The sequence below is a fragment of the Zootoca vivipara genome, chromosome 7, assembly GCF_965207765.1.
Source record: "Zootoca vivipara chromosome 7, rZooViv2.hap1.1, whole genome shotgun sequence".
Classification (NCBI taxonomy): domain Eukaryota; kingdom Metazoa; phylum Chordata; class Lepidosauria; order Squamata; family Lacertidae; genus Zootoca; species Zootoca vivipara.
In genome coordinates, this window is record NC_142590.1 from 21900006 (window position 1) to 21925775 (window position 25770).

At 45.6% G+C, this 25770-nt stretch overlaps 1 protein-coding gene and 1 long non-coding RNA gene across 5 annotated transcripts in view; one reads left to right on the forward strand and one right to left on the reverse strand.

The window, feature by feature from the left end:
- DPYD (dihydropyrimidine dehydrogenase) overlaps positions 1-25770 on the reverse strand; it is a 520906-nt gene that overhangs the window by 201244 nt on the left and 293892 nt on the right. For all 4 annotated transcript variants that reach the window (XM_088673792.1, XM_035123774.3, XM_088673794.1 and 1 more), the window contains one exon: positions 20393-20608. In XM_088673792.1, the coding sequence (XP_088529918.1) occupies positions 20393-20608 (216 nt within the window). The remainder of the gene's footprint in view (positions 1-20392; positions 20609-25770) is intronic.
- LOC148685003 (uncharacterized) lies at positions 4739-12752 on the forward strand. The gene is made up of 2 exons (XR_015950965.1): positions 4739-7467; positions 10427-12752. It is a non-coding gene; the product is annotated as an uncharacterized LOC148685003 (long non-coding RNA).

The window sequence follows — 25770 nt, forward strand, 5'->3', positions numbered from 1 at the left end:
CATAAGATTAGGTAATAAAACTCCACAGAACTTCAGTAAAGTCCAATCACTACTTATAGCAACAGGAAATCCTAAGAACAGTGCAAATGATCTCTCATCTCTCTTTCTCTGTAACACACACACACTGTTGATAAACATTCTGATTCAGCCTGTTCCCTGTTATGTGGGAAACTTTTGGGTTAAAGGATCTGTTACCCACCCACCCCGAGACGAGAAAAGAGCTAATTGAACCACTCCTGACCAAACAACCCGGTCGCTCAGGAGAAGCTTACACCAATTATCTGCTAGCTGACACAGATATAGAGACCACTAGGGCTGTAGCTAAATATTGCTACTTGGTGACAAGAATAAGACATGCCATGACGAAAGCAACCACCAAAGATAAAGATCCTAGTTAACCCATAGCAGATGGAGAGGCGACAGAGATTCAGTTTTATAACAGCCATGTATTATGTTATAAAATTTTAAAACTGTGTAGTGCTCAATATTATTATAAATTATGAATTGAATTGTATTACCCTTTTGCTGGTCTTTGACCGTATTAAAGTTTTACTACTTACTACCCTCCCACCCACCCCAGTCTTGTGGATACAAGTGGTGGTCAACTTTGACAAGGAAGACTTAAACTCAACCATGAATGTATGTTGTATATGGAGTCCAACTTTCCCTCCCTCCCTCCTTCTAGCTTGCTTGACTCATAGGGTTGTTGTGAGGATAAAATAAAGTGTCGGGATGGGAGATGTAACCACGTCAACCCCGAGTTCGCCAGAAGAAGAGTAGGATACAAATGTAACAAGGAGCAGCAACTGTTTATAAGGGCACTTGGAAATACTGAAATAGCAACTGCTTCAAATGTTTGGACAAATATGCAGTAAACATAACTCCGTTTCAGGTTCTGAATTCCTCTTTCAAAAGCAGTAAACGCAGAAGGCTGAAATCCTCAAACCCTTCTCCCTGGCAGAGTCCAAAATTGCGTGGATGCAAGCACTCAAGAATAGATTGCTTTAAACTCCTTGATACACAGTGTGAAGAATTTGCAAAACAAGATAGAATTAATCAGCATTTTAAAACAAAAACAAAAACCCAAGGGCAGTTTTATTTAACAACATTAAGCTTTTGTGGGGCGGGCAGTTGAGACACACCTCCTATCTTACCCCTCATTGCAATTCTCTCAGTTTATATCCACTTCTCAAACTGAGGGGGGCGGGGAAGCGGAGCATTTATTTGTAAAACAATAAATAATTCAAGTCACAGGGCGAAAAGCTCAGTGTGCTAAGAAATCTTGCAAAATGCTTGCTGTTTCGTTTCCCCACTCTCTCCCTAGGATCAGTGTTAATAAAAATAGTCTTTGATGTTATTTATTGGAAAGGCAAACAGTTGTCGTCATCGTTGTCTTTTTTTTTTACTTGACATTAACAATCTGATCATTTGTCTCTCCAAAGAAAGCCTACGTAGCTTTCATATGGACTACACAATAAAGCATCAAATATTTCTGTTTACCGAGATATCAGCTGGCATTTCACTGCAAGTCAATGGTCTGTCTTGGCTACAGCACACTACACACTTCAATCTGGCATCTACAAATGTCAAGAGTATATATGGAAATCAAAAGCAGGTTCTAAATTCTGTCTTCCTCTTTTTTTTAAAGGGAAACAAAGTTCACCTAAATATATTTCATGCAAGCAAATAAAAAATAAATAAGTTTAAATAAAAATATCAGTGCAATATTCGGCTGTCAGTCTAGAAGAATAACAAGGGAAACGCTGTCAGTAGGACAGGATAATAAAATTTCAAGCAGATGTTCAAGCTAAGTCTCTAATTCTCATGCAACTCCCTTGGCAAGCATATACTTATTTTATCACATGCAAGCTACACAAATTGCACTTCATCATCACAACTGAATTGTGAAATATTAATATTCCATATTCCAAGAAAACTCCCATAGAACAAACTTTGTTATGTTAAAAGCACCAATAATTCTGCATTTTAATATCATTTAAAGTCATTTTCGGAGAGGGAGGGAGTGGTGGCAGGCAGACTTGCAACCTGGAATCATAACTAGGATATTGCAAATTACTGGGATGTGATACCAGAGAAAGAAAATATGCTTTTTATGCTGTGAGTTCAATTCAACAAAAAATACTGACATAACTGAGGACAATGTAAGTCATTGTGCTTCAGTGCAGGCACTTATAATTATGAGGAGAGGCATGGGCCTCCCATATCCGTCCCTATGGAAACACCACTGGTTGCAGTATGAATTAGAATGTCTAATGTTATGGAGGAATGCCATTTCATTGCACAATTAGTAAATTCACACAGGCAACGGCTCTAATTGGCAAGCAATGTCTGCAGTTACACTGTGCCATCTTCCTCGTTACAAGTTGCTGTGAATCATGTTCAGTGTGTGCACACATTCACACTGTAATAGCTTGATCAACCCCCCCCCCCCAATTGTTGCATCTTTCTTCAGATTTAATCAGAAATCTCTTTTTGAAACCGTTGGTAAATATTGCAGCAGGCAGAGGTGATGTTTGGGTGCAACACTAAACCATGGTTTGGGTGTAAACCCCACCACCACCCACACAAAAAAAACAAGTTTCAGTTAGTCCCAGGCAAACAAACTTCCTCCTCATTTCTCCTCCAGTGCTACCGGGAATATATTTGAAGAGTCCATCTCTAATTAACCACAGTTTTGTGTGTTGTGGTCTAAACCACTGAGCCTAGGGCTTGCCAATCGGAATGTCGACGCTTCGAATCCCCATGGTGGGGTGAGCCAGTGTGGTGTAGTGGTTAAGAGGGGTAGACTCGTAATCTGGGGAACTGGGTTTGTGTATCCGCTCCTCCACGTGCAGCTGCTGGGTGACCTTGGGCTAGTCACACTTCTCTGAAGTCTCTCAGCCCCATTCACCTCACAGAGTGTTTGTTGTGGGGGAGGAAGGGAAAGGAGAGACTCCTTAGTGTAGTGATAAATCAGGATATCAAATCCAAACTACTTCTTCTTCTTCTTCTTCTTCTTCTTCTTCTTCTTCTTCTTCTTCTTCTTCTTCTTCTTCTTCTTCTTCTTCTTCTTCTTCTTCTTCTCCTCCTCCTCCTCCTCCTCCTCCTCCTCCTCCTCCTCCTCCTCCTCCTCCTCCTCCTCCTCCCATTGTTCGGTCCCTGCTCCTGCTAACCTAGTTCAAAAGCATGTCAAAGTGCAAGTACCCTGTTTCTCATATTTTAAGACATACCCATAAAATAAGCCATAGCAGGATTTTTAAGCATTCAAGGAATATAAGCCACACCCCCAAAATAAGACATAGTGATAGGTGCGGCAGGAGGAAAAAAATAAGACACCCCCTGAAAATAAGCCATAGTGGGTTTTTTTTTGTGGAAAAATAAATATAAGATGGTGTCTTATTTTTGGAGAAACACGGTAGATAAATAGGTACCGCTCCAGTGGGAAGGTAAACTGTGTTTCCATGCACTGCTCTGGTTTAACCAGAAGCAGCTTAGTCATGCTGCTCACATGGCTCGGAAAAATTGTCTGCGGACAAACGTCGGCTCCCTTGGCCAGTAAAGCGAGATGAGCGCTGCAACCCCAGAGTCGTTCGGAACTGGACTTAACTGTCATGGGTCCTTTACCTTTTTATGAACCATAAACTGTGGCTGATTTTATAGTCTAACTACAAATTACAACTAACAGGCAGCCTAGCATTACATACCTAATTTTAGTATTGCTGATAAAAAAGCATGAGAGGCCTGGACTGGGACCATAGCATGCCGGAAAACTCACACAAACACAACTCTTACCAATAAGTGTCTGTTTTTAAATCCATATATGCCTATGGAAGCATTTTTGCTATCCCTAACTTTTGCCCATGGGACGCGGGTGGTGCTGTCGTCAAAACCACTGAGCCTAGGGCTTGCCAATCAGAAGGCCGGCGGTTTCAATTCCCGCGATGGGGTGTGCTCCCGTTGTTCGGTCCCAGCTCCTGCCCACCTAGCAGTTCGAAAACACGTCAAAGTGCAAGTAGATAAATAGGTACCACTCCGGTGGGAAGGTAAACAGTGTTTCTGGGTGCTGCTCTGGTTTGCCAGAAGCAGCTTAGCCATGCTGGCCACATGACCTGGAAGCTGTCTGCGGACAAACGCTGGCTACCTTGCACAGTAGTCCCAGATCACTGCTTCACTTACTTTGGGGTAAGGAAAAACACACAAGTGCTGTAGGCTGCACACTAAACCAAATGTGTAATTTGACATTTGACTATGGTAAACTGAAGTAAGGCAACTTCAGAAGCTTACAGTTTCATGCTGCCTTGTTTCAACAATTCATTACTAGCATTAAAAAGTCTGTTTAGATTGAGGCAACACAAAAAACTGTTGTCATAGAATTAGAAGGGACCCTGAGGGTCATTTAGTCTAACTCCCTGCAAGGCAGGATTCTCAACTAAAGCATCCATGACAGATGAACATCTGCTTAAAAACCTCCAAGGTTTGGGTCCTACCCTCCAGAGCAGGAGAAAACAAGCTTGCTCTTTCTTCCATGGGACTGCCCTTGATATATTTGCAGGAGTCTCCGTCTCCTCTTTTCCAGGCTAAACATGCCCAAGACTATATAATGTAAGTGAAAACTTCTGAACTGCTCCTTAGTGCCACACAGAAGGAGGGTTGGGATTCTGCAAGATACAGCCACACCATATATTTAAAGTATGCAACTTCCCCCAGAGAATCCTGGGATCTGTAGTTTGTTAAAGCGCTTTATATCATATAATATAAAGCGGATTGTGGTAGGGCTGTTAAGAAATTTAGCTTAGGGTTTGGTTTGTGTAAGGCCACAGCTCATGCTGAGTAATGGGGGGCGTGTGTATGCAAATTCCTTGGATCTGATTGGTTGGTGGGGCCCCTCTTAAAGCTGCGTCCACCATTTTCTGGTCACATTTTTGCCTGGCGTTTGAACTGTGTGTTTCTATCGGTTCCTGTCTGGCAAGAGAGCGTTCCTGGATTCCTGGAGTCTGGTTGTATCTGGCTTATTTAATTTGCTGATTTATTCAGCTTATTGCTTGCTTTTGATTTTTAGCTTTCATTTACTGCCTTATTTAGCTCCGTTTTGATTCTCCCCCTCCCCTCCCTCCCCACTCCCTTCCCCTACGGCTCGGCCTCGGCTAGGGGCGTTGGGAGTCCCCCCCCCCGCACAGGCATCCCACTTTATTTAAAGGGCGCACCCCCCTTTAGATTCCTTTAAATTCTTTAAATTCCCCCCCCGCTTGCCTTGGCTAGCCTGCTGTGGCTCTTGGTGGGCAAGGGGGCCTTGGTACCCTGAGGGAGCCTTGGCTCCTGGCTCCTTGCCTGGCCGTTTTCCTGCTGGGGCTGGGCTGGGCTGGGCTGGAGCCACGTGGGTGGTTAATAGGGCTGTTGCCGGCTGAGGAGCATTGAGGCTGCTTGCGCTCTGCTGGGGGCCTCTAATTTGGCTTATTGGGGGCTGTGGCGTTTGCCGCCCCCCCTGGGGTGCCTGCGGGGTGGGGGTGCATCATTGGGAGGGCGCCAGGCCGTTATTGTGCCTGGTTTGCACGCTGCGTCCGCCATTTTAATGCTTGCAACCCCCTTTGCTATTAAGCAGAGAGCTGCTGCTTGTGCATTGGGGGGAGCGGTTTGAGGGGGGTTGCTGGGTCTTTAGGACCTTGGGAGGGGGTCCCCTCACTTGATTCACCTGGGGGGCCTCTAGTTTTTGTGTCCTGTATAGCGTTTGTTTTCTGTTTGCATCTGTTTTAGCTGAGGAAAATTTTTTTTCCTGGCTGCAGTTTATTTCGAGGCTTGAGTGCTTGCAGCCAGTTTCTGGGCGTTTGGCGCCATCTACTGGCCACGAGTTGTTACTACACCTACAAATTTAATTGCCTTTTCCCTCAGCCTATATTGAAGTCCCTTGAGCAGGCTTTGACTTTATTGTGTTGCCTGACTAGCTTATTGGGTCATTTTAACTTATTGGTTTCCTTTAATTACTTGATTTAATTTATATCCTTTTATTTAGGAATCTTAATTGATTCCATTGGATTATAATTGGCTTTGACCTGCGTGGGCTTGCTTTGGTTAAGTGAAAGGAAAAAACTTTTACTCCTTGCCTTTAATTGGAGGCCTGAGTACTGCAGCCTACTTTAGGTTCTCTATGCCATCGGCTGGCCTCAAGGGGGTTATCGCACCTTGTTAGTTTTGATACTGTTCCTTCCCAATAGATAGGGAATACATTGCTTGGCCTGCGTTTTGGGTTTCTTGCATTGTTTAATTGGCTTAATTGATGTCCATTGTTTAATTCAATTTAATTTTAATTCACGTTAATTTAGTTTTCACGTATTCTGGTTAAGGATTCTATTTGGTTGCGTGGGTGGGAGTTTGGCTTTGGCCTGCGCATTTCCCTCTCCCTCCCTTTTAGGGGGGGGGCCGGGGCGTGTGCCGGGGTCCGGCCTACACCAGCCTGCAATACAAGTCTAACTGATTTCCCTGGGGCCTTTCAGAGGCCTGGGTGTCCCCAAATATTTTGCAGTTAGTTTTGCAGATTGGTTGGGAAGGCTCCAATATTTGAGGGGTGGGGTGACGCCGCCTAGTGGTTAAAGTGGTAATACGCACCCCTGTGTGATTCCACGTGTGTTTGCTTGTTATTCCAAGTAGTTAATAGTTCAGGATGGCGGCCCACCCATCCACTTCAGGGAAATCTAAGAGGGTCATTAAGGGCGCTTCGCAGAAGCTGCGTTCGCCAGCCTCGCAGGCAGCGGGTCGCGTGGAAGCATTCATCGCTAGCATTGCTGGTGACCCACAGGCCCTGGCCCAGCTTGGATCTGGGCTTGATGCCTTATTACAGAACCCGGCCTCTCATCCTGCCGCCTCGACCTCTGCTGGTTTACCTCTGGAAGCAGGGCGGGAGGCGGCGACTACGGCCATGCCTCCAGACCGGCAAGGCCCAGACCCTCTTTCTGCCCCCTCTACCTCTGCAGGTGTATCCCTGGACCCTGGGCAAGCTACGGTGGCGGCGTCGCAGCCTCTGTCCCCCATGGCGACCATTCTGGGACTGCCTGAGACCACCACGTCTGGGCCAGTTGACTCGTCGGATGACGACTTCGTGGGGCCTTCTGGTGTTCTGATGCCGAATGCCTCTTCCACTCCTATGGTGGTGCCGGCGCCCCCTCCCGTCAAACGACGAAGTGAGGGGAAGCAGCCTCGGCGCACCAGGAGGGCGAGGCAGGCTAAGGGCAGAGTAAGTGGGCAAGGGCAGGGGGGGGCGGACGGGGGCCTCCTCTAATGTTGTTGTTTCGCCCGTTGCTCCATCCCAGACTCTTGCCGTCGCCTCGCGGCGCGAGGGGCTTTCGTCGGCATCCGGCGAGGAAGCCCTCCCAGTGCCGGCTAGAGCGTCGAGTGGCGGAAAACGTCGTCACAAAAGTCGTTCCAGGAGGCGGGCAAAGAGGCGCAAGGACGATACCTCGGCTTCGACCACCTCAGGTTCGTCCTCTAGCTCCGAGGGTTCTGATCACTCTATGGGGTTGTACTGGGCTTACGGGGAAGTGGATTCTGGCCTTCCTCGTTGGGCCTGGGCTCGTCGAGCGAATTCGCATCGTGCTCGTTATGGAGCTGTTCAAGAATGTCTCGACGGAGAGTTGGTCCCGGAAACCACGGTTTCCACCAACAGTACTAGGGATATTATTCCGGGCAGTCACTTGTCCTCTAAATTGAGGTCTAGGATATTGGATGGTAAATAGGTAGACATTTTTGATTTAGCTCCACCAGAGGAGGTGGTCCCTGAGCAAGAAAACGCCCTCGTTGGTACTAAGAAGAAAGGCAGGGGGAGAAAGGTGGAGCGGACTTTCGAGCGTTGGCTCGATTGTTATCAAGTTTTTTCCGGGGTAGTAGTAGCGGCATATCCCCGCAGGGCTCTACACCTTATCGTGTACCAGTCCATCGTAAGGTCAGCATATAACATGGCAGGGGAAGCGGCCGCAATTGCTTATGATGAAAGATTTCGCAGGCGGGCGTCAAAAATTGACACCGCCCGCTTTGACAGGAAAGACTTGGACCTTTGGACCACGTATGTGGCTCCGTCGGTTTCACGGAAACCCGCCGAGCAGCAAAGGGCTGAGACCCAGCCTTTTAAGGCGGCACCTAAATTGCGCTGCTGGGATTTCAATAAAGGACTGTGTCAGCGCCCGCGGTGTATTTATGCGCACACTTGTGACCGGTGTGGCGGTAGCCACCCGGCTGTTAACTGCTATGCGGGCCGGCGGCCCTTTCGTGGGGGTCGGGGAGGATTCAGGCAGGCGCCAAGGGGTTCCGCCCCTGCCCTCCCCGCTCCCCCCGCAGCTTCCACATCAAAGTGAATTGCTTCAGTTAGCTTTTTCTCCCATTAAGTTACCGGCCCTTAAACATTGGTTAGCCTCCTATCCCAATATTGAGGCGGCTGCATATCTTCGGGATGGTTTCTCCTTCGGGTTCCGGATTCCGATAGCTTCGGTTCCCCTGGCTAGGAATCCTAGGAATCAGAAGTCGGTGAGAGAGATGCACGAGGTCGCAAGGCGGAAGGTTAATAAAGAAATAGCCCTCCAGCGCATGGCTGGTCCTTTTGCGTCTCCGCCTTTTCCCAATCTGCACCTCTCTCCCTTGGGAATCGTCCCCAAGAAGGCTCCGGGTGAGTTTCGGCTCATTCATAATTTGTCTCACCCTAGGGACACGTCCGTGAACGACGTGATCCCTCCGGAGCTTTGTACGGTCAAATACGCTTCTCTCGACCAGGCAATTAAAATGATCAGAAAGTTTGGGCCGGGGGCCTTGTTGGCAAAATGTGATATCGAATCGGCTTTCCGATTATTACCAATTCATCCGCATGATTTTTGGTTGCTGGGCTTTCAGTTTGAAGGCGCCTATTATTTTGATAAGGCCATGCCAATGGGCTGCTCCTGTAGCCTGTGCGGCCTTCGAGCGCTTATCGCAGGGTGAGAAGGCTGACATGAGGATGTGGCTGGTATTCCTGGAGGAATACAATGGGGTATCCTTGTGGCAGGATGTTTTAAACCTGCACAACGATTTCCAAGTGCACTCCGATGCGGCGGGTTCCCTGGGATTTGGTTTGTTTTGGAATGGCAGGTGGTGCGCACAAAGATGGCCCCCTGCTTGGCGGGACACTGAAATCACGCGGGATTTAACTTTTCTTGAGTTCTTTCCTATAGCAGTTGCAGTCCATATTTGGGTTGACGACTTCAAGGACCGCCGCGTATGCTTTTGGTCAGATAACCAGGCTGTGGTGACTGTCCTTGCGAAACAATCTTCTAAGTCAACTCGGGTATCGGCTCTGCTGCGGGCATTCGTGCTGCAGTGCCTGCGTTTTAACATTATTTTCTCTGCGCGTTTTGTCCCGGGCGTGGCCAACGATATAGCTGACGCTTTGTCACGATTTCAGATGGAGCGCTTCAGGTCCCTGGTTCCAGACGCACAACATCAGCCGGAGATTTTCCCGGATCGTCTTTGGAACCTTGGCAGCTGCTAGTCTTGCAGGGAGTAGCTGCTTCTGTTTCCCCCTCTACCCTGCGGGCTTATCAAAAAGCTTGGACTGACTTTTTAACTTTTCGCAGTCAGTCGCTCGCGGTGGAGGGAGCGGCCCGCCCCTCTTCTTCCCAGGTGCTTCAATATTTGGCACACCTGTTTCACCTGGGAAGGGCTGCCAGGACCATAAAGCTCCAGTCTGCGGCCATTTCATTTTTCTCGAAATTGTTTTTTAATAGGGACCCTTGCGCCAAATTTGTGGTGCGTAAGGCCATGGAGGGATGGGGTAGGCCTTGTCCTCCCCGTTCCCCTACCAGGAACCCGATTTCTTTTGATCTTCTCACTAAAATGAGATTGAAGCTTAGGGTGGTGTGTTGGTCTAAATATGAGGCCCGTTTGTTTTCGGCCGCCTTCTCAGTGGCCTTTTTTGGCGCTTTGAGAATTGGTGAAATTGTAGGGGGTCAGATGCGTCAGGGGGTGCCAGGGGGTTTGCTACTCCAGGACATACGTCTGTCGCCAACGGAATTGTTAATCACGATTCGGAGTTCCAAGACCGACCAGGCTGGTAAAGGAGCAGTAATGCGACTGCCTGCTACGGGGCAGACGGGCCCCTGCCCGGTTAAGGACGTAGCCAAATTCTTGGCGGAAAGGCCAGCTGGGGAGGGCCCCTTGTTTGTGCATCAGGATGGTAACCCGATGACTAGGCTGCAATTTACTAGAGTTATGAGGAAGGTGATAGCGGCATGCGGTTGCGTGGCCGCTAATTACGCTCCTCATTCCTTTCGCATTGGGGCCGCCACTACGGCGGCCCACTGGGGTCTTTCGGTTGATGCTATTAAGGATTTGGGCAGGTGGAAATCTGCAGCGTATAGATCTTATGTTCGGAAGCGCTCCTAACTTTGTCGTTTGTTTTCCAATGTTTTCCCAGGGCTCGCGGACGTGCACATATGGATGGTGGGACATTCCATAGTCCATTGGGCAGGCCTTCGCGCTGGCCAAACGCCATTGGGTCCTCGACTTGGCCTTCCATCCAACATCCAAGTGACCTGGATGGGCAAGAGGGGCATGCGCTGGGGGGAGCTTCTCCCTTTGCTGCGGCGCAAAGCCCTCTTGCTCGGGTGCCCGTCCGCCCTGGTGATCCAGCTGGGAGAAAATGACATCCCCGCTGTGGACCCGTTATCTCTTCGCCTGGCTATCCTACGAGATTTGTTGGAGATAAGGACTTGGTTCCCTGATACCGTCGTTTTTTTGGTCCCAAATGTTGCAGAGGATGCAATGGCGGGGTGATATTCCTCCTCTGGCTGGGGAAAGAGCTAGGAAGAGGGTTAACAGCGCAGCATCCAAACGGGTGTACGAAATCGGGGGGAGTTTGATTCGTCATCCCGCAATTAATGTTAGAGCCCCGCTTTTATATCGGGATGATGGGGTTCACTTATCCCCTGATGGGTATGACATTTGGCTGCGTGATGTGTCTGAGGGTTTAAAAAGTTGGTTAGGTCTCTGAGTGTTGGCGGCAAGCCAGGGCTGGCTTGATTGGCGGTTAGGCTTTTGGTTGGTTAATCGGTTGGTAGAGGGGGTGGCACACGGATGCCTACCCTCACCTCCGTTTGCTCCATATAGAAGTATTCCGTTAAAGGAATCTCGGGGCTTACACTCTTGTCCTTACCATCCCGCCATTGGCGGGAATGGTGGGCCCAATTTTAAGAGCAAGAGCCTTGAGGAACATTCTTGGTGAAGGTGAGGAGGGAATGACTGGGCGCAGCCACCTCCTCACTCCCAGGTATGTTTACTTGACTTCCATGCGGAAGTCGGAGCAGGAACTGTCCAAGCGGACAGTGGTGAGTCCTGTCCTATGGTGACAGCTGATGTGAGTCCTGCCACGTGGGCAGATGAGGTGAGTCCTGTCCAATGGTGACAGCTGATGTGAGTCCTGCCACGTGGGCAGATGAGGTGAGTCCTGTCCAATGGTGACAGCTGATGTGAGTCCTGCCACGTGGGGCAGATGAGGTGAGTCCTGTCCTAAGGGGACAGCTGATTGAGTCCTGTCCTGGATGGACAGATGGGGATAGTCCTTCTTTAGGAAGGACGAGTGAATAACCAAAAGCCTAAGCCAACACTCGGATTAAATTGTGTATTTAATAAAGTTGTGGCCCTAAATTATTTGCCAAAAACCAAACCATAATTCTGTTGTCGGTTGTGAGTTATTTAAGGTAATTTTCTGGGAAGCCTCGACACACAAAGCGCTTTATATCATATAATATAAAGCGGATTGTGGTAGGGCTGTTAAGAAATTTAGCTTAGGGTTTGGTTTGTGTAAGGCCACAGCTCATGCTGAGTAATGGGGGGCGTGTGTATGCAAATTCCTTGGATCTGATTGGTTGGTGGGGCCCCTCTTAAAGCTGCGTCCACCATTTTCTGGTCACATTTTTGCCTGGCGTTTGAACCCCTCCCACCCGCCCTTTCTTTCTTGCAGGTTAGCACGACATTGCTATTGCCTTCGGGGCCGCCTGTATTCAGGGGTCAGTAGGAATTTTTCCAATTGGCTGATTGGCTGTGCCTCTTGGTTTTCGCCTACTGCGCTAGCAAATTGTCACAACTTGTTAGGTTGGCGGTTAGGCTTTTGGTTGGTTAATCGGTTGGTAGAGGGGGTGGCACACGGATGCCTACCCTCACCTCCGTTTGCTCCATATAGAAGTATTCCGTTAAAGGAATCTCGGGGCTTACACTCTTGTCCTTACCATCCCGCCATTGGCGGGAATGGTGGGCCCAATTTTAAGAGCAAGAGCCTTGAGGAACATTCTTGGTGAAGGTGAGGAGGGAATGACTGGGCGCAGCCACCTCCTCACTCCCAGGTATGTTTACTTGACTTCCATGCGGAAGTCGGAGCAGGAACTGTCCAAGCGGACAGTGGTGAGTCCTGTCCTATGGTGACAGCTGATGTGAGTCCTGCCACGTGGGCAGATGAGGTGAGTCCTGTCCAATGGTGACAGCTGATGTGAGTCCTGCCACGTGGGCAGATGAGGTGAGTCCTGTCCAATGGTGACAGCTGATGTGAGTCCTGCCACGTGGGGCAGATGAGGTGAGTCCTGTCCTAAGGGGACAGCTGATTGAGTCCTGTCCTGGATGGACAGATGGGGATAGTCCTTCTTTAGGAAGGACGAGTGAATAACCAAAAGCCTAAGCCAACACTCGGATTAAATTGTGTATTTAATAAAGTTGTGGCCCTAAATTATTTGCCAAAAACCAAACCATAATTCTGTTGTCGGTTGTGAGTTATTTAAGGTAATTTTCTGGGAAGCCTCGACACACAAAGGTGTTTGGAATGGTAGCTCTATGGAGGAGTGAACTACAGGTCTTGGGATTTTTTGGAGTAAGCCAAAATTCTTAAAGGGATATGAATGTGCTTTGAATGTAGGGTGTAGATGTGAAGCAAGACTTCCTAAGTAACACTTCCCTGTAACACTAAACTACGGTTTAGCATTAATCAACCACTTACCAAAAAATACTAGAGATTTCAGATGAAGTGGCTCCACATGTTTATTTCTGCTGGTGAGCCTTAATAAAGGCAACAGCTTCCACGTTATTGAAAGCGACAGCATCACAAATCAATGCATGTCACCAGCAGAGTAAAGACAGATGTCTCTGATTAATCAGAATTACATTTTTAACAACCAAGGAAACAGCTAAAATCAAAGCAAATATTTCAGCCATGCCTGCTGTGTTTTATTCTTGCTCCTCTATGCCAACTACGGTATACACAGTGAGGCAGCTACGACTCTAAATCTAGAATTTTTAAAATCTATAAAAGTTCTCCTACACACACTTTTTATTAACTTTAGCAGACAAACAGAGTTTTGAAAAAGACAAGTGAAAAAATTGAAATATAAATTTTGGTCAAGACTCATATGTCCGCGATGTAGATTCCAATAAGAAATAAAACAAAACCATTTATCAGGGACATTGATTATCTGTTGAGGTCTGGTTCTCCTATGAATTGCATCAGTTATTGTGTCTCTTTCTGCTGCATCAAGACATTTTAATAAACATTCCTAGACTGAAGTTCTCCAGCCCCTCGCGAAATCGAGCCTAAACACATTTAACAGAAATCAATGAATGCCTTATAAGAGATCTTAAAATGTTAGGTTTGCATCCCCCCCCCTATTTATGCTGAATGATATAATCAAAGTATTTCAACCCAACTTATAATGTGCAATTTACAAATCTGCATCTAATATTTGTCCCCAATCATTCCATGCGGTTTGACATCCTTATTCACAGAAGGGCAGCATGGAGAGTCACACATTTCCAGCATTAAAAACCTGACAACAGGAAACATCTGATTAAGCCTAAAGGTAAAGGTAAAGGGACCGCTGACCATTAGGTCCAGTCGTGGCCGACTCTGGGGTTGTGCGCTCATCTCGCATTATTGGCCGAGGGAGCCGGCATATAGCTTCCAGGTCATGTGGCCAGCATGACAAAGCCGCTTCTGGCAAACCAGAACAGCACATGGAAACGCCGTTTACCTTCCCGCTGTAGCGGTTCCTATTTATCTACTTGCATTTTGACGTGCTTTCGAACTGCTAGGTTTGCAGGAGCTGGGACCGAGCAACGGGAGCTCACCCCATCACAGGGATTCGAACCGCCAACCTTCTGATTAGCAAGCCCTAGGCTCAGTGGTTTAACCCACAGTGCCACCTGGGTCCCTCTGATTAAGCCTACCTGGCATTAAATACCAGGGAAGGTCAAATGTTGTATTGTATGTCATGCATCCAAAGTCTTAGGTCCCACCTTCCCTATAACTTTAAAACAGTGTTATACCATTTGAAATAGCCATAGCTTCCCCAAAAGAATAATGGGAAGTCATTTGTTAAAGGTACAGTACTGAGTTGTTAGGAGACCCAAGTGCTCACTTTGGTAAAATATGAGGTGCTGGCACAAAATGGCTGCTATAGGAAGCAAACATAATAATAAATAGAAAGGTGATGACACTCTGCTCCAGTGATAACTGCCACAAAAAAAGCTCTGGAGACCCCTATTCCCTTCATATAGCTACAATTTTCAGAGCTCCTTAGGAACAGGGGTCAATTGTTAAACCACTCCAAAAGTTGCAGCTATATGAAAGTAATAGGGGTCTCCTAGCAACGGTCAACACCTTTAACAAACTACCATTCCCAGGATTCTTTGGCCATAACTGTTTAAACACTTAAAACGCTGTTTTGCATTTATAGTGCAGACGGGGCCTTGCACATGCAACCTTCTGGAGTTGAAAACCTTGTTCCATTTTTGCTCTGAAATTGTAATTCCAACTCTGCCCTTGGTGGACAGTGGAGAAATCTGCAGTCCTCATGGAAAGGGAGTGAGAAAAGCAGGGCCAGACAAGGGGCACCCAATTGCCAGCAGTCTGCAGAGTGAAGTAGGATGAACGGTGCCGGGAGCAGCCACCACAATCTAACAAGAACTTGTATTTGAAAAAGGCGATTATGCTATCCCAGGGCAACACTATGTGCACTTGCAGTGGGTAGAAACAGTCCTAATGCAATAGTTTTAAATTATTTTATGCAAGCTACTTTGGGGGTCCTTTCTTGAAGGAAATACAGAATGAAATCAGATAGAGGCAGGAAAGAGAGATAACCTACAGTGAATTAAGACAACTAATTGATAATCTCGTTCCTGTGTTTTCTACCCAAACTATCAGAAGCTTTCTAAGGTAGAGGTCTTTAATAGCTATCTCAGACCTATCTGCACTATACATTTAAAGGAGCATAGTACCACTTCAAACTGGGAGCTGCAGTTTATTAAGGGTGCTCAGAGTTCTTAGAAGATCCCAATTCCTCTCAAGGTGCTACAATTCCCAAAGTTCCATGGGAAGAATAATTGATTGTAAAACAACTCTGAGAACTGCCACACTGTGAGGGGAACAGGAGTCTCCCAAGAACTCTCAGTTCCCTAAAACTACATTTCCCAGGATTCCTTGGGGAGGAGCCAGGGCTACTTAAAGTGGCATGTATAGTGCAGATGAGGGCTTACTGGGTGATTTGAAAAAAAAACAAAAACTTGAGAGGCCAAGGACTGAAACTGGGAGCTTCTTAAGACTACACCTTAAAGACTAACAAATTCAGTATGGCATAAGTATGGCATAAGGAAATGTAACCCTAAATTGGAAGGCATATATACATACACGATGTGGTGTATGTTGTCCTGAACCCTCGGCCTACCTGGCGGCAAGTCCCACTGGCCCTATACATTAGGACAAGTCCAAAGCTCAGCAATCAGGAAACACAATCCAGCGTCAATCCATGCAAGCCAAGTCCAGAGTCCAAACTCCAGTGGTCAGAAAATGCAGTCCAGGGTCAATCCAAGTAAACCAAGTCCAAAATCCATCAGTCAGGAAACACAGACCAGAATCAAATCCAAAGCACAGTCCTATAGACTTCCTGGAGCTTCCAAGCCGAGGATCCATCAGCATGGGCAGTTGAGCAAACATAGCACCACAGCTCTGCTCCCATTTTTTCCCTCTTGAGTCTTGATTGTAGCACCTGGGCTTGATGAGGCAGGTGTCCCTCACCTGTCCTGAGCCTAATACAACTGAGGAATCACACACCTCCTCCCAGAGCTAATGAGTCCCACCTGGCCAGGTAGTAAGCTGGGCTGTGGGCCCTTGCTTGCCTCAGCCTCTCTGACCCTACCTCCTCTTGCTCTCTATGCCTCAGAACCTGCCTTGATCATGGAGACAGGAGCCCCTCCGACTCTGGTGTTGGATCCTGCTCTTCTGGTCCATGCACACTGACCTGCCATCCCCTTGCCACCCTCTGTCATCCTGTGTGTACTTCCCACAACCCCAACCTCTCTTTTCCCATCACCGGCTTGCCCCGGTGGGTCCCAGTTGCGACTGCACCCCTCGTGGGGATCCTCTTCCTGTTGCCCTGCCAGTTCATGACGTGTGTGTGGTGGTAAGAGTAGCGAGGTCAAAGGAACAGAAAAGGCAATATGCAATTCAGAAGAAAAAAAATTCCTCGGATTGCAAACGCGTGCGAATAACAACAAGCACTCAGTTTTAGATAATTAGCTAACGTTGAATCTCTCTCATGCCAACATTTTTTTTAAAAAAAAAATTCACACACATCAAGAATATACACACTTCCAGGAAGCTTATATTCATTCTTAGATGTTAATTTAATAGGAATTCCATTTCAACTGGTGGTACACTCAGTACTGAAATATTAACCACAATTTGCAATGTACCCTTTTTCCAGTTCCAATTAGATATGGACTAAAGGGATTTTACATTTTTTTCCCAGGCAATTCTGCAGACATGGAACTAAATGGAGTGGTTTTGTAGGACAAACTGTATTAAATTGGTACAAGCCAAGGTCTACTTTATCTAATCTCCCAATCTCTTCTCCCTCTAATATGCAACATGGTATCATTGCATGGCCATTAAAAAAAGTATTTCAGACATATGAATGCTGACTATTAATTCTATGGCAAAAAAATAAAGGTGGAGATGGTTTTATGGGTCTAGGCCAGATGGAGAACACATATTTACTGCAGTTTCCTTCCGCCTTCCATCTCATATGACAACCTCACGTTAACATCAAGTACTCCTTTGTCAGATTTGCCAGTTATCTTCGTGGATTTTGGACTCAGCTAGACTGGAAAAGAAAAAGCGATTTATATGTGTTGTATATGTGATATAACACTGTGCCACCAGATGGTGATGTGGAGCCCCGTTTTTCTCTGCCTGTTTTCCCTGTTTAAATTTACAACGCTTTAAACTGAAACACTTTTCTGATGTCTCTAGATTTAGCCTTGGTGTGCATGATGTGTGTGGTGTGAGAGGAATAGCATATTTGAGTCTAGGAAAAGTTTAAACGATCGGTTTATCATTTTTTCTGGTCCCAAGTTCAACACAACACATTTCATTTTCGCTTGCCTTTTTCTTTAAATGCCCTCATGAAAATTAATCAGCATTTTTAGTGTCATTTCTCTAAATATACACATTTTTGTCAAATCTGCAAAAAAAATTGCAAGAAAATTTGCCCAGCACAACACATTTTTGCATGCCAGTTTCACACACAAACACACCTTTCCTCATGCATGGATTTTGTATGCATTTTGCGGTTGGTGAAGTGCGTTGCAATATTTGCAAAAGTTGTTTCAGTTTGAGTAATGTTCCGGGAGTTGAAAATCAAGCTAGGTTTCCATTAAAACATGAACAAGACTGAATTCAAGACTCATGAAATATATACAGTGTTGCAAACCATTCCCTTTCAGGGTGCTACAGCCATACCTCAGTTTAAGTACGCTTCGGTTTGAGTACTTTCAGTTTAAGTACTCCGCGAACATGTCTGGAACGGATTAATCCACTTTCTATTACTTTCAATGGGAAAGTTTGCTTCAGGTCAAGTACACTTCAGGTTAAGTACGGACTTCCAGAACCAATTACACTCATACTTCGGGTTAAGTACGCTTCAGGTTGAGTACTCCGCGGACCCGTCTGGAATGGATTAATCCACTTTCCATCACTTTCAATGGGAAAGTTTGCTTCAGGTTAAGTACGCTTCAGGTTAAGTACAGACTTCTGGAACCAATTGTGTACTTAAACCGAGGTACCAGTGTTTTTTTGGCCCTCAATGTACAGTTAACCGAAGAGGCAATGCTATATATTTTCCCCCATTGCAGCCATTTCCATGGGTGAAAATAAGCCAGGGACACCACGATCTCAAACTCCTCCTGACCCAAGTTTTTGTGTCCCTGAGAATTAATGAGAGCTGAGTCAGTCCCCTGAGGTCTGTTCTTGCGACTCTATAGTGTGGTGGAATGCAAACCCCCTTCATTATAACAAAAAGGCTTTCCCCCACAATGCAAATAGCGGGTTTCTGTTTCTGTGTGTACAACACAGGGTAATAGAAGGACCCTTTTAATCTACATCCTATATTTCAGAACCATCACATGGAAATACATTAGCTAATTTTTACTTGTTGGACAGAAACACGCCTTCTAAGTCCCGTTAATGTGGTTTTCTGCAGCTTACCAATAAGCGTGCACTGGGGAAGGAGATGAAAAGCAAATGCGGAATAGAACCGTCTGTGAGTGGCAGGGATGAGCCTGCGCGACACGAGGCAAAGAGGTGTCAGCAGAAGCCATGGAGACAATGGTGGGGAGACTGGAGAAAACTAGAGCTGGACTTGGGGCACACGATGGTTCACAAGTACAGCCGGTAGGTCAGTGGCTTTGCAAATCTGCTGTAAAGCAGGAGACACAATGACGGCAGCAGCTATTACAGCACCTTAATTAAGAAAGTGGCTGCTTCAGTGATCCAGAATTAATTTAGGCTAGACAACAATTATAACACAGCCTTCTGGGTGACTCCATCCTTGGTTAGACACATATGCAGCTCTGACCTGTAGACACAGACTGTGACCTGACCGAGCATTGAAATAAAGAGAAAACGCAACCCTATGTTTTGAAGCGGAAGGGAACAGAAGGAAAGTGCATTTTGATTTCAAAGGGCACCACCTTATCTCATCTTCCTACAACTCAACCCTCTCTAGAAACATGATTGCTTTTAGGCTACCAGAGAAGGACAGACAAGTGACAACCAAAAATGAGAACAGAACTGTGTTGTGGATGAGTTTGGCAGCGCCTGTTAGCAGGGAACAATTTGACATAGGAATGGAGCAGAAATTCAGTTTCATTAACATCGGAATGTGACTCTCCTTAATTTGTGCTCCTCAAAACTATACGAAGCAGTATGAGAACCAACAATGGATATCTTATACAAAATTGCATGCAAACATGAGTATATCGGGAGGAATGAATGTTAAAAGAGATTCTTAAGATGAGTTTTTAATGAGAATGTTGTTAAAAGAAAATTGCACGCTTCTCAGGGTTCAATGGCACAGCAAGTCCAAGGAATGACCCTATGACTGCGAACTACTGACAACAGTGTGATCACCTTTCAATCACAGCCTTTCATAGAAAAAAACTACAAATTGCAATACCAGAGTCATTTGATTGTGAAGGTTCAATTCACATTCCACTTGCATGGAATAAAGAGAGAGAAGTCAAGTACAGATAATTCAAATTATGCCACAAATTTGAAATTAAATCTCTGAAATTTGAAAATCTCAAAAGACAAAATGGGGAAAACAAAACACCTCATACTGTTTTTCATTTCCAGCTTGCAGCTGAGGAGGTCACTCAGATGTCATGTGGGTAACAGTTTTAAAAGTATGCACAATCAAAACATCTCTCACTGAAAACAATCTAAGTGGCTTCCAGACAAGGGGAGGATGTGATTTTTTATATATATATATATAAAAGTTTGGAGTAAAAATATAGCTTAGTCCAACAACCCCCTACTTGCTTAATTTGGCCACCAGAGGCCAGTCCATTCAAAAATATATATATGGATAACTTTCCTTCTATATATTATACTGAATGGTATAGTAGAACTACTGTTTAGAACTATGGAATAATGAACTCCTGTGTGTTCTTGGCACCTGAACCTTTCATATAAATTGCATCCCTGGGGCTGCTTTTGGGGATTCCAGTGCGACACAAAGAAACATACCATTTCTGGAATATGTGTACATGCAGGTCCCACCATGCACTCCTAGGACATTGTTCGTTAGACAAGTATTCACATAATGAGCTGGTGATTTCCATTATTTCCTATGGGAACATTTCTCATCCATGCTTTCTCCCACCATGCTCTCTGCCTGAAACTGCTACAGCCAATCAGCAAAAGCCAAACAAAGGAAAAACTGTCCAATCTCTCCTGTTCTCCGATTTGTCTGATCTCGCTCCCTCTCCCCGTGGTTTCTGCTGGAAACGGCTGCCACCGACCAGCAACACACACAAAAAAAACCACATGGTGTCACAAAATTACCTTGTCCAGAGAAAAGGTTTTGGTCAGTGCAAATCCCCATCCGGCTTCGAAAGCTCTGCGGATCATTGGCGAACTTGTGGTGGGAGTCGCACTGGCGAGGCCAAAGGGGTTTGGGAACTGGATTCCAGCAACTTCTATACTGATGTCTACTAAATCCACAGGCGTGTAGAAAAGAGGAAGCTGGGGTACAGCAGGAACAGCAATGCCGTGTAAAGACTGTGTAAAGAAAACAATGACAGCATGGAAGTTGGCTTAATAAAAGTAATATTTTTATATCACCCCCATCTGGCTGGGTTTCCCCAGCCACTCCCAACAGAACATTAAAAACACAATAAAAGATCAAACATTAAAAACTTCCCTAAACAGGGCTGCCTTCAGATGTCTTCTAAAAGTCAGATAGTTGTTTATTTCCTTGACATCTGATGGGAGGGCATTCCGCAGAGTGGGAGCCACTGCCAACAAGGCCCTCTGCCTGGTTCCCTGTGACCTCACTTCTTGCAGTAAGGGGACTGCCAGAAGGCCCTTGGCGCCGGACCTCAGTGTCCGGGCTGAACGATGGGGGTACAGACACTCCTTCAGGTATACTGAGTGGAGGCCGTTTAGGGCAGGCATAGGCAAACTCGGCCCTCCAGATGTTTTGGGACTACAACTCCCATCATTCCTGACCACTGGTCCTGTTAGCTAGGGATGATAGGAGCTGTAGTCCCAAAACATCTGGAGGGCCAAGTTTGCCTATGCCTGGTTTAGGGCTTTAAAGATCAGCACCAAAATTCTGAATTGTGCTCGGAAACTTACTGGGAGCCAATGTTATTTCACCTCCATTTCACCCCGACAAACTTCTGACAAACTAAAGTTAGTGCAATGTGGGGGTGCTCTCACTTCAGCCTCAGAGTAACCCTATGAGAGTTGGCTAGCTGAGAGTAGGGAAATATAAAATGGTCTATTTCCACTTAGCTTCATATACATATTTTTGCAACACAGTTTTGCTTAATATATACATACAAACAATGTTCTTTAATATGCACATTTCTGTATTTTATTTTATTTTATTTATTTATTTTACAAAAATATACACTTTTATGTACAATTTACCCCTGCATAAGCATTTTTGCACACGTTACTTGGCTGGAAAACTGCATTGCTACATTCAGAGACATGCAAAATTCAAATGATGGCTGGGATTCACTCTGTGTATTGTTTCAGAAAGTGTGAGTTCACCTTTAAATATGAACTGAATGGAAATTCTAGCTAAGACAGTCTCTGCCACTTGACAACTTTCCTTAATCAGAATGAAGGGAATCACTCACATATGTGTGCCTTCATAATGTCAATAAATACACTGCAGACAATCAAATCAAGTTATGAAAACAATGAAATGTAAGATCCCAACAAGTTCAGTCGCCTAACCCTCCAATATTTCTCCAATGAAAATAGGGATGTCAATAATAATAATAATAATAATAATAATAATAATAATAATAATAATTTATTTATACCCCACACATCTCACTGGGTTACCCCAGCCACTCTGGGCGGCTTCCAACATATATAAAAAACATATTCAAAACATTAAACATTCAAAACTTATACAGGGCTGCCCTCAGATGTCTTCTAAAGGTTGTACCCTCCACCATTTCTCCGATGAAAATAAGGACATCCTAAGGAAAAATGGGACATTCTGGGATCAAATCAGGGCCTCTTCCTAGAAAATAGGGGCACTTGGAGGGTCTACAGTCATTAACCACGATGAGAGTCCAAGACTGAACTTGTCTGCCACTTTAAGAGGTTGGAGACACTGATTCAGTAGAATGGTGGGCCTTAAGCTCACTGCTATCCTCCTCATCTTTTCCTGATTTATGAAGAAGCTGATTTGTTGCAAACTGTGACAAACCTCTTATCTGCTCCTCGTACCCAAAGTGGGTGGGGGCGGGGGCGAGGAAGTATGTGAGCATGCACTGTGCATGCGACAACAAACCACAGCTTGGCATTAAGTCTGAACAGGTTTCCGAGACAGCTTGCAAACCGTGCTTTCCCCCAGACCACAGTCTCCCAAGCCTCTTTCTTGCCTTCCGCAGCAAGCAGTCAGAAAAGGCAGGAAAACAATATTTATCTAACAAAAACTGTCTGCTTCTTAAGTATTCAGTGGTACTTCGACTTACGAAGACAATCCGTTCTGCGGCCGTCTTCGTAAGTCGAAGTCTTCGCTTGTTGAAGCGCCCGTTCTGCGCAGGCGCAGAACGCGCACGCGGTGAAAAGACATCCGGGTTTGTCGACTTCGGAAGTCGAAACCTTCGGTAGTCAAGTCGTTCGGATGTTGAGGTATGACCGTAAATAAAACCTCAGGCCCTCCAAGTGCCTCTGTTTTCTATGGACAGTCCCAGATTTACAGAAGTTGTCCCAGTTTCTGATTTGATCCCGGAATGTCCCACTTTTCCTTAGGACGTCCCCACTTAGGCCAATATTCTGCATAACATATGGGACGTTTAAAACAACAACAACACAGAGCCTTCTCCTGCAGTCTGAAGCGGTACAGTCCATTCTACTCTGGTACTTCACAATTCTAACCTGGAGCCCCTGCTAACATGCCTGGGAGACCTAGTTTAGGACAGCTAGTTTCTGCCTGCTCCCCTATCTACATCTTGCTCATTGTTCTCCCAAGGACACTACATGGTATGAGGAGCTAATATACTCGCCTCCTACATCTCTCTAAAAATGAAACACTCCATCGGCATCCTCTTTTAAATTCTTCTGTACCTTCCAGCTTTTGTAAGAAAATTCCTCTACATCTCTGCACCTTATTCACCTGCTCTCCATTTCAAGCTTACCCCTCCCCCCCAAAAAAAATAAGATTTCCATTCTTCCTCCCTTGTATTTCCACTGCCTTCCCCTCGTCTATTATTTATTATTTAATTCTGTAATTGCATTATTTACAGTCAGTCAGAGATGCATTTTGTATGAAAGTCACTATTCAAATTAAAATTGTATCGCACTGCAGTACATTATGCCCTGGCTCTGGATTCTTCAAGCGACTCAACAGCGTTTTCTAAAGAGATGCACTTATTCACCTTACAGAAACACAATAAGGAAACTTAAGGATGTGAATTAATACCAATTTCTCTTCCCCCCCCCCATCCCACCTCCCAAATAACTTGTACTCAAATTATCTCTGAAATGTTTGAATTTTGCATTGAGGCAAAGCTACATAAAAGATAAACTCCTGGCAAACCAAATGTAAAAGCTCAAATATTATTCTTTTACTGAGAAAGAAAGAAGATTTTTTTTATGCAGCACAACACTAAGGGAGTGTTCTTAAAGCTATACTGAAGTGAATGGAAGCTTCTGTGAACCGTCAATGAATCCGGCCCCTCCGTTATTAAGTGCCCAAGTGCCTTTCATCTTAACAGGGATAAAATACATACAGGAGGAACTCAGAAGAGGAGGGAAATGGAGCCAGGACTTAATTTATTCACTTCCTGTTTGTGAACTCCACAAGAGATATAATGCTAAGGGAAGGAAAAGAAAGGATATTGCAAATGCAGTTCCTTATTATCACAGCTCGCCCAAATGTGGATGATGCCTACAGTGTGAACAGAAATATCTGGGATCAAGAACAAAGTGGTTCATAGACATCAGGGCCTAAGTGAGGGCACCGGAAGCTGCACAATACACAAGGAGGGAAGGGGAAAAGAGAGGAAGTGACAAAGTGTCATGTCACAGCCAAGGAGGAGGGCAAAAGGGGAAGAGATAGAAATATTAGTGCTGCTTCTACATATAGAGTCAAAGGTATCCTCGGGCTTCCATTAAAAGCAGGCAATGCCGTTTATTAGGGAGGTGTATTATTTCTGTCTGTACCCTGAATAATCAGGTGAATCGGGATATGTTGGGTCATAATCTCACATCCCCAAGTTGGATCCTGCTGTTAACAAAATATATCAAGCTCCAGAGTCGCTCTGTTGCCTCCTGTTTTCAAAAACGTTCCACACAAAGCTTCCACCTTTCTTTTCTAAGGTGGAATCTACACACATATAAAAACGCTGTGAAAATGCTTTTAAAACATTTTGAAAAAGACATTGAATTTGGCATAGCTCACTCTCGCCATCTAGTGTCACATTTGTATATTCCACTTTACAACACATTTAAAACGTTTTATATGCAGCTGTATAGCGGAGTACTAAGTAACAAAACCATTCCTATTGGGGAAATGGCCAGAACTTGAGAGCAGAGGGGGTGGAAAAGGGGGAATAAATCTTTCCATTCGACAGACAGGTCTATCTCTTCTTGATGACAGTGAATTCCTCCCCACCCCACCCCAGGGCAGTCCAATCACAATGATTTGGGGGAAGGTTGCTAAAGTCAAGACGTGGGTCATCCTCCTTTTCTGAGCTTTGGTGAGGAGAGCAAGGCATGATTGGTGGAGCTAAGACTACTTGGGTGGCCAGCCCCTTTGCCAATCATATTTTCTTTTTGCAAACAAAACAAAACAAAACAAAGGCTATTATTATTTTAACTTCTTTTGAAATCCCAGTTGATATTTTATCTGAGCAGAGCCTTTGAGTTTAGGCAAAATTCAGTAGGGGAGACTTGAAAAAATGTTAAGGGGAATGCTAAGTCCTTTCATTAACTTGCTGCCCATATCTTCCTGCATTACATATCTCTCTCCTCTCCAAGGAACATTCAGGGGAGTTGGGGGGGGCATAATGGGGTGGGGGCAGAACAGGGGAATCCCCACTTATGTGTGTCCTGCAATGGAACCCCAGTTTAAGCAGCTCCCACAGGGGAGCCGCAGGAAGAATGTGGTTGGTCAAGTGAGGCATGGAGTCAGAAAGGTTGCAAACCACTACTCTAGGGTGACCAAGAAAAATAAATCAGTCAATAAGCCACACCATTGAAAGTATTCCCATCAAAGCATGTTCTTTGGGATAACATCAACAAGATGGCTTGGGATCCCAAATCCTGGCGATGTTCTAAGGGCAACAAGAGCTTCACAGCAATTACGACACGTTGAAATTCCCCTGGATGATTCAGGGTGGAAGCACAGATTACAGGTTCACCCTACACAAATGCCAAAGACCAGGAAAAAAACTATTTATGTATGCTATTAAAAGGTAAAGGGACCCCTGACCATTAGGTCCAGTGGCGAACAACTCTGGGGTTGTGGCGCTCATCTCGTTTTACTGGCCGAGGGAGCCGGCGTACAGCTTCCAGGTCATGTGGCCAGCATGACAAAGCCGTTTCTGGCAGAGCAGAGCAGCGCACGGAAATGCCATCTACCTTCCCACCGGAGCAGTACCTATTTATCTACTTGCACTTTGAGGTGCTTTCGAACTGCTAGGTTGGCAGGAGCAGGGACCGAGCAAAAGGAGCTCACCCCATTGCGG